We start from the raw sequence: 13,443 nt of genomic DNA, 5'->3' as shown, positions 1-13,443 counted from the left end.
TGTTACATTTCCCAATATTAGATATAAAGCATTCAGATCGATTTTGCAAGGCTGTAAGACACGTTCTTCCTAAATGTTTGTTTGCACCATATTCTGAATTCTCAATAAAAAGGAAATGGGAATTATTATTAAGCTACATACAAAATTCAAGTCATTAGTGGATTGTCTATTAAATGTGACCATTAGACAACCTACCTCTTTCAACCTGTATATTCCTCTCTTCTACTCTCAGAGAAACAAATTGCTTGTCTTTTCCTACGATGGCCATGTTAAATACAGGTCCAAAGAGACAATATGATGAAAGAAGGATAGGAGGCACGTAAGACATTGACTGTTACAATCACAGACCCAATAATTATAACCGGAAAACCAAAATGGCAGAGTGATTGGTCGCGTGCAGAACAGGGGGAGAATGGAGATGGAGGATACATGAGCTATGTAGAAACAAAACATTAATGTTTTATAAGAGATAAAATTTTATTTTTTATAATAAAGCTACATTGCCAATCAACGAAGCTCACCGAGACAGCTCTGACAGTGAATTCGCCCCTAGCGGTTCTATTCTGTATCTGCCATTACCTGCCATTGGCATGTTAGCCTGCTGTTCAGACATGTACACGTGTCCTCTTCTTTCATGCATTGAATGATCAGGTAAAATAAGTCTTGCATTCCTCAACATTCATTTTTATCGATATAGCCAATTGCACCAAAAATGTATTCAAAAACAGAAATATGAATGATGCAGGTTATAAACAGGAATAATAGGTCATCCGCTATCTGTGTAATTGCACAGAAGGAAATAAGAATTGTTTTGATGTGACAATGCAACAAAAAATAAATAAAAACGTCACTGACAACTAAAATTCTGAAGCATTGTATGCCACACGACACCTTTCTGGGAGACTATAAAAGCCTGCAAAAAAGTTTTATTACTGGATTGAACACTCCAACATATAGAAACTCATTATTATTATATGGTAAATAAATAAGAGAAAGAATATCAACATGGAGCCCAAAAGTACCGAAGTCAAACAGCATTTAAAGTCGTTATAGAATACATTTTATTCTGAATGACTCAGTATATTATTACCGCAGCACATTAATACAAAAAATAATATAAAAAGGCAATACGATCCTGAAGATTTTTCAAACCAAAAACCATATGGACTTCCAGCTACAGCGATTTCAATCAATAGTGCATTCTTGCTCCTACTGCAGTCAACTTTGGATGACCTTAACTGGTAATGAAATAGTCCCCGACTGGGGCCTGCTTTAACACACCAAACGCAAATGCAGAGAATCATTGAACTGTTTAACATCTGCTCCATAAAGTGATTTTTGATATGTCTACTTGGGTTAGTGCAAGTTACATACATTTTGCATTTTCTCTGTAACCACAACAGCACTTCAGACACTAACCATTTATGTTCCTAGAACTGACGGAGCTAAGCTACATCGAAGCATTCAGGGACCTCTCCGACTAATTCTGTTTTGTCAGGTGCGAAAAAAGAAAAAAAAAAAACAATAAAACTCACTTTTCAGAATAAAACTGAACCTTTTATCTAACAGGAGAGGCGTTTATCTATAAGCGATGCAAAAAAAATTTCATAAGGCACAGACAATGCAGCGTTTTAGTAATGGAGAAAGAGAAGACATGCTTTACTGAAGGTGAGGTGGAAGAATCTAGAGACATTTTCAAAAAATACAAAACATCTATTTTAACCAGTACAAAGATTACAAAAATGGATTACTTGAATCAGTTTATTCTAAGTTATGTTAAACAAAGTAAACTACTCAATTTATGTTCTGTAGATAAAAAAAAACACAGTCGAAGGGAGAAACTAGTTTCATTAAGGATTTGAAAATGTGTTTCTAAACTTCTTGTTAAGTTTAGAATACAGCTATTTCCATACTGAATGTTCTTATTTCTCTATCACTCCTCATCAGGAGAAACTGTCTTTCTGTTGAATCAGACAGTCTTTGATGATGCAACATAAATCATAAAGAAAAATGGCCAACCAAAGTTATTGCATGGATGGGACTGTTCTCTCACTTCAAGTCTTCGCGCCACATCCTGCTTTCTGGCTGCATGGTAACGGACAACACATGGGCGATACCCGGCGACTCCGGGAGTCACCGCGGATTGACACAGCCCCACTCCCCGCCCACTTACCTTTCAACCACGACATTTTCCTTTCTGTGAGGCTGGCCGCGGACGCAATATCAGCGGCCCCGCCCACTGTCAGCAGATACGCCCATTAACCTCTGCTGGACCGCCCTCCTGCATGTTGAAAAGGGAGGGCTCAGGGTAACTGGAGCCCGGATGTTCCCAGGTATGCACATGGGTATCATATCAGATGCGAATGGCCAACAAGAGAATACAACAAAGCACAGAATTCCTTGGCAGATGAGAACCCTTCAGATACTCCAGTCTGCCCATTTTTTCCTGCTATAAACCATCACCGTTTACTCGGTCACTGGGCTTAAGACAGTCGTATTCCTTTCCGATGCATGTTTAAATTGCTCTACTGTGCCTTGGGGTTCAGAGTTTGGTCCCACTGGCACCTCCACAAGCCCTGTAGCCACGTTCCTGGAGCAGACTTACAACACAAGTTACAAGTTGTGCTCGATTTCTATGCCAAAACATAACATTGTTTTACAGATTCCTCTACTCGTAAAGCTGAATTTAAGCTAACTCTTCAGTGTGTGCAGGAAAATAAAATACCTAAACCAGGAGGAACATAAAATTCAAATGAGAACACTTAGCGTGGTAATTTCTACAGGCTTTCGTATATCAACTCTGGCTAAGTCTCACTCAGACGCACATCGCACAAAGTCCCATTGTGTTATTTAGCATAAATGTTATGGTCTGTGAAAAATCCACCTAAGCTGATACTCAGTATTCAGGAGTGATTTACCTTACCTCCAACACATCCTTGTCGCCAGGATGCATTTGCAAGTCTGAATATGAGAAATCAGGTGCAAGTAAAACACATCTCAGGACAGTAGCAACTTGACAAGTTACTTCAAAAGCAAATGTACCGTCAAGTGTGAGAAAAACAGGCACTTAAATATAAAGTGTAAAGAACAAAAAAGCTTTACCGATGCTATTAAATATACGCTCATTTTTTATCTTTGGAAGAATTATGATTACATGTACCTAAAGAATAAATGCATTTACTACTCTTTGTGTACAACAATCCAGCCAAAAGCAATTCTAAATATTCTTCATTTAAAGGGTTGCTCCATCATACGCACTTTAATTAATATGATAGGTGAGCGGTCCATTTAAACTTTCACATGGTCTTTTATCACACACACACACCAGGACAGGCTCTGCCAGACCGACATCCAAACACACACACCAGGACAGGCTCTGTCACACCGACACCCAAACACACACACACACACACACACACACACCAGGACTGGCTCTGCCACACCGACACCCAAACACACACACACACATCAGGACAGGCTCTGCCACACTGACACCCAAACACACACACATCAGGACAGGCTCTGCCATGTCGACACCCAAACACACACATCAGGACAGGCTCTGCCCCACCAACACCCAAACACACACATCAGGACAGGCTCTACCACACTGACTCACCAAACACACACACACACCAGGACAGGCTCTGCCACACCGACTCCCAAACACACACACACACCAGGACAGGCTCTGCCACACTGACACCCAAACACACACACCAAGACAGGCTCTGCCACACTGACAGCCAAACACACACAGCAGGACAGGCTCTGCCACACTGACCCCCAAACACACACATCAGGACAGGCTCTGCCACACCGACACCCAAACACACACCAGGACAGGCTCTGCCACACCGACACCCAAACACACACCAGGACAGGCTCTGCCACACCGACACCCAAACACACACAACCCCAGGACAGGCTCTGTGACACCGGCACCCACACACACCAGGACAGACTCTGCCACACTGACACCCAAACACACACACAAACCAGGACAGGCTCTGCTGTGCTGAAGCATAAAAAAAATGTTTTCTACACTGCTTTGTCATTAATTGCCCCTTTTGTATTTTTGCAACCTTTTGTATTAATGCCACTGCCCGGTGCCCTTGAATATTAATATGCCCCCCCCAACCTTGTGTATTGCCCCCCTTTGCTCGTTTATGCCCCCACACCCTTGTATATTGATTTATGTGATGCCCCAGCCAATCCCCTCCCTTGGGTATTGATGCACACCACCTCCCCTGCTGCCTGATCGCTCCCTGAGAGCGACAGTGCAGCGTTAACCCCTTCAATGCCACAATTGTGTATGACACATTCGTGGCATTGCAGGGGTTAAAATTTGTAAATATCAGTCAATGCTGTGCTCCAATGGAACATCAGCATCGAAAGAGTTAAAAAAAAAAAAAATAAATAAATAAACAGCACTGACCTGAAAGTCCAGGGTGCTTCCAGGTCAAACGCTGTGAGTTTAGTAAGTGGGCTGATGATGATCAGATCACTCCTGACCAACTGTTAGTTTAAAAAAAATCCTGGCTCCTAACTTTTTTACCTGGCGCCTAGATTCACAACAAATTTGTCAAGCCCTGCTTTAATGTCACGTCTTAAAAAGGGCAGGACGAAGAGCTGAGGCTGCCGGCAGAGGCGGTCTTACAGACGCACGACGGCTGCTGTGAAAGCGGCCGTCCGGACGCAAAGTTCAAAGCAGCCGTCGTGCAGCTGCTTTGAATGATGGCCGTCCCTGCTGTAGATTGTAAGCTTGTCTAAGCAGAGCCCTCCTCACCTGTTGTCTCTGTAAGTCAAATTGTTATGTTTTATATACTACTTGATATGCCGCTTCTACCCATTGTACAGCGCTATGGAATATGATGGCACTATACTGTATAAAACAATAACAGTAATGATTTATTGTTTTATATAGTGTCATCAGATTCTGCAGTGCTGTACAAAGGGTAGACAAGACATAAGAATTAGTATATAACATAACAAGATGACATACAGAAACAAGTGAAGAGGGCCCTGCTCAAAGGAGCTCATAATCTAGAGATCTTGCTTCATGGCTTCAAATTCTGTGTCAGAAAAGTATTTTTTATTTTTTTTATTTTGGAAGAATGCATATCAAATAGGATTAGTGTTACTCACAGAGTAATTTAATATGCATTATTCTATAGTAGGGGTGTTAGGGACATTAGCTATGAAAAGTAACAAATCTAGCAACATTTCCTTTAAAAAGTTACACTTACTACAAAACTTAAATACAGAATTTCAACTGGAAAATGTCTATTGGCAGCAAAGGGAGCAATAATAGTTAAGTAAAGTTTCAATGCTCCTTATGCCTATAATAATTAGTGAAATGTAGCAGTCTTGTACAGAAAATGTGAAGTAATAATAATAAACCGATGATGTAAAGGAGAAAAAAAACCCATACTTTTAGTTTTCCACCGTGAGGACATAGGTATTAATGACAGTGTTATAAAAGGGTGTAGATTTCTTAGTTTTTATTTGAAAGAAGCGTAGAGCCGCAACTTCCCTGTACAATACTGCCATCTAGTGTGACTTAATAAATTTTCATTTAATGAACAGTTTTGTTTCATGTTTATGGTTCATTGAAAAATCACCTCCAAAATTACACTTCTCATTTTCTTTTTTTTATTTGCCTTTCATGTCGGGAGGAAATATAGTGATTATAATTTAAAAGCTAAAAAAAATACTCGCTAATAAAAATCGCGTATTTATAGCTACACAGCTCTCTATGCTTCATCTGAATTGTTTAGGAGTCTCCTCTTCTTTTGTGTTACACATATCTCTGGCTTTTTTAAGAAATGACATAATCCTGTGTGGGTACTTTGACAAAAAACACTTTGATAGAGCCCATGATCCATAGTTTTAGCAACATTATAGTGTTTATTCACTTACGGGAGAGTCTCCAGGAGAGCTGTTTTTCAGCAAAACAAATCAAAAATTGAGCACATTCGCAAGGAATACAATTAAAAAGTCATAAATATTGGGGATTCCATCGCACAATATGGCCACACATTGCTTACCCCACCACTATGTCAAAGTACCCTAAGTTTGGCAAGTCCTATCTAATTTTTCAAGTCTATATTGCTTACCAAGGAGCTGACTAGGTTGTGACTGCACTGCATTTTAACTAATGAGACTCTCAAGCAATTTCAAGCCTTCTCTGGGCACCATTAATGAAGTACCTGTGTGGCTGCTCAACCCTAAGGTTTGGTCAGAACCTGCAAATATGCACAGTACAAAATATATATAAAAAATACACAACCTAAAAAGCATAAATGGCATACACATTTCCTGATTTGTGCTTCAGCTCCTTGGCTTCACAGCACATTATGAAGGTCCAGCCTCAGTGAGCTTCTGCTGCAAGAAAAGCTTAGCTGGTCTATATGATGCATAGTTAAATTAGTGAGATTTATCCAAGGTCTACAGCAGATAACCTTTGAACTAAAAACCCTGACCTTTGCACAATAAGTGCATAAAAATTAGAGCTGGACCAAGCCCAACTCCAGGCTTGGCTCATCAGACACACACAAGTACTTACTATTTATGACTGTTTTCTCTCTCCAACATTATGGCACTGCCGCTGTCCACAACAAGGAAGTGAGGAACCAAAAGTGGTCGGTGGTAAGTAAGTAAGTAATATGGGGGTTTTATTGGATTTGTTTTTTACCCAAAACGCTGAAGACACTTATTTTGTGCAAATATTACCTTTCATTTAAATAAGTTATGTTTTCTGAAGTGGATTAGATAGCTACATGAAAGAACTAAAACAGAATCGTGGACGTAGTAAGCCCCCACCTAGATATCTACCAATCTCCATCGCTAGATGGGTGGACCTCAGCGGCATTTCCTTCATATTGACATTCATTTTTCTGCATGAAACGGAAAATCAGAGAAGATCTGAAAAGCTCTCCTAGCAGGGGCAATGGTTGTCATTGTTCTTTAACATCCACTTATGTGAAAGTACACACAATACTTCAGTGGAGAAAAAACACCCTCCCTGGTAGCAACGAGACCCTAATTAACTGCATTAAAATTAAAGGCTGCAAAGCCATGCCGGCCGCAAAAAGAACAGAATCCACAGTGATGGGGACTTGTAAGGCAGATGATTAAAATATAAGTAAAACCAATTTATCTGTAACATGAGCCATCCTTAAAATCCAATTCCATCTGTCCTTATCAGCTGCAGATATATTGACAGACACATAGAACATGCTACAGGATAGCCCTCAGGGGACAATATCAAACCTGGACATGGAGGGGGCGAGGGCATCTTAAAATATGCATCTGCTATGTAAATTCTTTTCAGCTGGATGATGTGTTGCTTCATTATATGCAAATCATATGCATACATAATACATGTTGGACTGCAGGTCTGTGTGTGTCATCTCAGCCTGGAGCAGACCACCCACTGATTACATTTAAAAGGCACCAGCTGTTATTGCAGATACTTTTCAAAATCACATTTCCAATATAATTGGTAAAGGACGGTTTAACAAACAACTGTTACGAATCTCACTTTAGAATCCGAGAGTAAAAGCATAGGTAGCAGAGTAAAATATATACTGGCACTTTATGAATAAAATGAATTATCATCATGAGCCCAGCTTATCCTCAAGGCATATACATGGAGAGGAACCAAACCAAGGCACATAACCGCATCTGCAGAATTTCAAGATACATCAATCAGTGGGATTCAAATGTATTCCGATCTAGAAGGTGTACATTTAAGTTGTACAAATACTGTGCTGAATTACCGTGCTTACTATTTTTAATCAAAAAAGTTGGACCAAGATGAGCTTTCAGATGAACTTTTTCTAGGGTATTCTAAGTGGATTCGTGATTTTTTTTTTGCGGCCATAAATGGAGTACAATCTTAGTTTATAAAACTAAGATTGATACAGAAAGGAAAATAACAGACAGTCCATGGCATGCCTAGTCAGAAACCAAAAATCAATGTACTAAAAAAAAGGTTTGACCACAGAAAGCACATTCTTCATCGGGTATGAGATCACCAAGCACTGGCCACTTACTAGTGTCATTCTATGGTGGAATGGACATCATCAACACTGCAATAATCAGCTCAGCGTGGTCACCTAAAATATCCCGATTGACAACAATGGCTGCCTCTAGATAAAACAAGGTTTCTGTCAATGCTAATCTACATTTCAGTATACGGCTCTGTATTGTATGCTCAAGGAGGAAAAAATTGTTTTGCTTCTGAACCCAACCCAATGACAAGGTAAGTCTTTTCAAGATGATATTAAAGCATTTGGTTTTTATGAAGTGCAAAGACATTCAGCAGAATCATAACAGGGTTCAAAACAACCAACTAAATAGCTTTTCTCACTAAATCATGATCTCCGATTACCTATTGATTAAAACAGTATATTGTCGTATATTACACAATAATGATACAGAATACCATAACATTATGTTTACTCCAGGGCTTGACAAATTTGTTGTGAATCTAGGCGCCAGGTAAAAAAGTTAGGAGCCAGGATTTTTTTAAACTAACAGTTGGTCAGGAGTGATCTGATCATCATAGCCCACTTACTAAAATCACAGCGTTTGACCTGGAAGCACCCTGGAGGGGTTAACGCTGCACTGACGCTCTCATGGAGCGATCAGGCAGCAGGGGGGTGTTGGGTCAGGTCCTCACACTTGTGTGGGGGCCCAATCAACACACAACCCCCTTCCCTGAAGCTGCCTGTGGCAGCTGAAAACACGATTGCTGGTTTTCCAGCAAGCGTGTTTTCAGCCTACAGGATCACTCCGTGGGAGTGATCTCAGGCTCGGGGGCGGGCTCTGTGTGGCTCTGTGTGGAGTCTGGGCAGACAGCAGCAGCGCCCCCGTGTGGTGACTCAGCCTCTTACATCCACAATTTTTTCTGGATGTAAGAGGCTGACAAAACCTAGGCGCCAGGACAAAATTCTCTGTCGCCATGGCGACCTGGCGCCTGGGATTTGTCGAGCCCTGGTTTACTCCTCTATTATTAATGACTGCTCAAAAAATGTATATAGTAATTTCCAATGTATTCAAACAGGTCTATTCACTAAAAAGGGAGTTTGCAGAAGAGCTCTGGTTTTGACTAATGGTTATAAAGGGCAAACAATGGTCTGTGCCAGTCCTACATAAAGTATAGCCTAATGGTATAGAAGGCTTTAAATAAATGTCACTTTTTAAACTATGCATTGTACAGGGCCAGCTAAGCTCTTCCCTCCTCAGAAGCTCAATAGGGGTTGGCCCTTTATAATGTATGGTGAAGTCAACAAGTGGAAACTACAACTCCCCTGCTAACTCTTCTGTCAAACCTTGCTTTAGTGAATATATAGCTAAGACAAAAGAAGCAAACATCTACATAATACTAAATTGTGCATGTCACACAAGAGATACACTCAAAATGTAAAAAAGTTTAATGGACCAGGTTTGTTAGAAGGAAAAAAAACAGGTAATTTAAGAATCTATTTTTCAGGTATAAAATAACATTATATTTTGAAGCATTATACATTTAGAAAATAGAACAAAATAAGTATGTTCCCCATGCACATTAAATTAGAAGCAAATTAGGGGGGGCTAAATAGCGGTTGAGAGGTTTGTCTCCCTTTCTATTTGTTTTAAATACATGTCAATATGCATGCATCCTCCAGTTGTGTTCTTTTCATAAAAAGAAATAAGCAAACATCTGTCTCTTTTCTGGATGGGAAAAAGAAGGCAGTCTCTTGTTAAACACTCTATTAACCTGTTTTATTTCCACCATCGGCCAATATCGAGTTCACCTGAAGTTTGATTCTCTATGGAATATAACTTACTGAGCATTTTATTGGGTGAGTGGTGAAGGGACACGTAAAATATGTACCAGAGCACAGAAAAAGTACACATGCAAGTAAATGACACCAGTCAATAGATTAGGGTGCTAAGACTTTTCCCCATAAATGAAGGAGCTGCTTGGCCAACCAAAGTTTCGAACCATGCACAAGAACACTCACACCCCGTTATTTTAAAGGAATATCGGTGTCTGCTCCTAACGTGTCTCTTATTGCAGATAATAACAAATTAAATACATCTGGGAGGCCACCGTAAGCTCAGACAAATACGCGTGGTTGGTTAGTTGGCAAACCAGGGGGTATATTGTAGGATAGGGACAGTATGCCATGTATGGTTCACATTTTCCCCACTCCCAGCCCTTTTAAAATCAAGTAGTAAATTAGGAACATCTTAGGGATGACAAGGAGTCTAGGAACAGCCAAACTGCAATTGCACAAAAAGGATGGCCACTCAGTGGAGTATAATTTGGAGGGCACACAGTCCAGAAAAAAGTGTCTTGTTTTCCATAGGACCCCCCTGCCCCACCCAGTAGAAGCTTATAATAAATCCCTATCACAAACTGAAAAGCCTTGGCAAGAGCAAGGCAATGCAGGGTCTTTGGGGCAAATTGGTCAATCCTCCTTACAGAAACAATCCGTTGTTAATATAAAATGATAAACTACTACAGAAGTAAAACCATATGCCAAAACATTACTACACACAGACTATTTAAAGGTGATGTTCCACTAAAACAAAATATCGAGACATCTAACATGTTAGGCAAATAATCTTTAGCAGATGCGCTTAGTCTTTGCTCTGTTTAAAAAGTACAGATTCTTAATTTTTTGTAAGGCAGAATTTTTGAGGGGCTATTATTGTAGTGGGTAACAGGGGTAGTTTAGCGAGTTTTGTGTAAGGTAACAAACATACTTATTTGCCGCTTGCAATGCACTATGTGGGGTTTGCCATGTAATCGTCAAAAAAGATCCTATGCAAATTAGGTGGGTTAATGAAACTAATGTGGGGTAATTTTCTACTTAAGCAGGGTTATGATTTTTTATATCCTCTTATTTATAATTACCACCTGACAAAAATGACACAAAAACATCTGTGGACCTTGGGGTTTGGTGGTGCAACATATCCTTCTTCATAAAACAACCTTTAATCACCTGCTTTACTGTCAAATGACAACTAAGCATTCCCTGAAATAAGAAAGAGGCTATGTTTTATGGGAATAAAGGGACAGCAGCCATCATATGCCCTTTAATGAAGATGATAGCCGAGTGATCCCTTTACATTTTCGGTGGTCCTCCTTACTGCAGTATCCCACCATACGCATTTGCCTCTTTCTCGGTACCTGGCTTGTAGGACATGTGTTTGGTTGAACATACCCATCAGCTTCAGCTTCAGCTCAAGTGAAAAAAGTGGTCAACTGGAGACCTTTAAGTAGCCGATCAGCAGCATGAAAGCATGAACATTGAGCTGCAGCTTCTCCTAAAGGTAAGTTATTAATTTATTTTAACAGGTTTTACAAAGTGTTTTGATATATATTCGTTGTTGGCCTCCATGGGGCACCAGAAAGAGTTTGGCCATTCAACCGTTCTAGGAATAACGATTCGAATACTGCTTTTAGCTGCAAGAGTATTAAATTCAGCGGAATAGCACTGTTTAACAATGTGCAATGAATAATAAATTACTAGCACATTATTATATACAGAAATTATTTTATATTTTATGTATGACTGATAAAACTTTATAATGTTAACTAAATGTTATCTATATGCTTGCTACAATTATTTGGATGCATTTAGCTGTGCAAGCTTAGATTTATTTATCACATCAAAATAAACATCAATCGACAATAAGCCAGGCACTGAAATATAGCCGTTACAAAATCATAACCATAAAAAGAGCATAATAAAATAGAAATATTACACTATACGTGTATATAATTACACTCATATAATAAGTTTATATGAATCGATTTAAAAGTGAAATGCTGTCACCAGCATATCAAACAAAAACTGCACTAAAGGAATACGGTCAATTCACTAAACCATGAATTAGTACAAGAGCTAAAACATTTACATACCCCCCAAAATTTCAAGGGTCCAAATTACGACACCAGTGTTGGGGGTGTCTCCAGAAGTGGAGGTCAGGCTCCTGAGGGCATTACCCAGGAGGGGGCATTGTTGGGTGGCAGGACCCCCTGCCCACCATACCAGAAGAGCCACCTCTCTGCTCTCAGCAGAGAAATTGGGGCTGCCCAGCAAAAACCAGGATATTTGGGAGGTAAAAAAATCAGGCAATGACATATTAAACATACAAATATCATACACTTTACATCGCAATTTATGCACTATAAAAAACAGAAAGGGTACCATTAATTACTGTGTCTTTTATTCTAACTGTAATATTTATTCTGATCTGGATCACAGCATAGAGAAGAGATAACTAGAATACACTTATGATAAACAACTTGGGGCTGAACCTTGACACATTACGCCCCTATAGCCTCCAAGTAAGCCTAAAATCAAATGAGTGAGTTTCACTCAGAACAACTGCAGATTAATGTTAAAAATTAATTATAGACAACTGAAGGTATACGCAGCATTTAGTAGTTATGCCGTCCACAGCTTTAACACATTAACCCTTCCAACTCCTCCATCCTTCTAATAACCAGACGTATAAAAAGTGAGTCCGATGCAAAGTCGTGCTAGCAGCTAAAGAAGTGGCACTGATAATTGGATCATACCAATGGTGGTCTATAAGACCACTTCATTCCTAATCATGTCCTACTCACCTACACCGTGAACACAGGGCTCTCCGTTCCACCGCATCCTCCACGGGTAGTAAAGACAGACCTTGGATGGCATCTTCTTCATCCGACAGTAACATTTCAGTTCCCAAGGCCCCCTCGTCTTTACCGCTGGTGTTTGGTGGCTCTGCTGCTTTCGTGGTAACCTGCACTTCACTTAGTTGATCTGCTGTTTTTAGTACCTGCGTCTCAAAATCCAGAGATGATGCCAGTGCTTTAGAGTTGTTATAAACACTGAGGCACTGATCAGAAAGAGAAGCTGGATCGTGGAAAGTTCTGTCTCCGCCGTCCTTCATTGTTTCAAAGGACATTGCGATTCTGCCTTCAATTGCTTTATATTTTCTCCTTACAATAGAAGAATAAAATAGCATTAAAATTCAACTGTTTTCACCAAAAACAAACACACAGCTTGCAACGACACAGATCTTAGCATAAAACTTTAACTCTTCATATGCAAAACTGACTACCAATATTGGCAAGTCATATATACCTCAGAAGTTGTAAAGAGTTAATAAAATTTTGTTTTTCAATTGACTAATGCACAATGTTTACAGTATTTGGGAAAAAATGACATGTACACTGATTTGTTATATATGATCTTGTAAAATTATCCTGCCGATGTGAAGGGCATGCTACATATACCTATACAACATATATATATATATATATATATATATATAGTTTAATATATTATGTTTCTCCAACACCCCTCTATGACTTATATTAATACAACTACTAATGCAGGTAAGTTCCTTTGGAATTTTGGTATTATCGGTGCGATAAATAACTTC

The 13,443-nt window shown here is 39.6% G+C and overlaps 1 protein-coding gene across 1 annotated transcript in view; it reads right to left on the bottom strand.

The window, feature by feature from the left end:
* DTWD2 (DTW domain containing 2) overlaps positions 1-13,443 on the bottom strand; it is an 81,844-nt gene that overhangs the window by 68,091 nt on the left and 310 nt on the right. Inside the window, exon 2 of the mRNA XM_053474126.1 lies at positions 12,638-12,997. Within this exon, the coding sequence (XP_053330101.1) occupies positions 12,638-12,963 (326 nt within the window). The 5' untranslated portion in view covers positions 12,964-12,997. The remainder of the gene's footprint in view (positions 1-12,637; positions 12,998-13,443) is intronic.

Source organism: Spea bombifrons, chromosome 1 (assembly GCF_027358695.1).
Source record: "Spea bombifrons isolate aSpeBom1 chromosome 1, aSpeBom1.2.pri, whole genome shotgun sequence".
Taxonomy (NCBI): Eukaryota; Metazoa; Chordata; class Amphibia; order Anura; family Pelobatidae; genus Spea; species Spea bombifrons.
The sequence above is the reverse complement of the archived record's forward strand: the minus strand, read 5'-3'. Positions and strand labels throughout refer to the sequence as shown.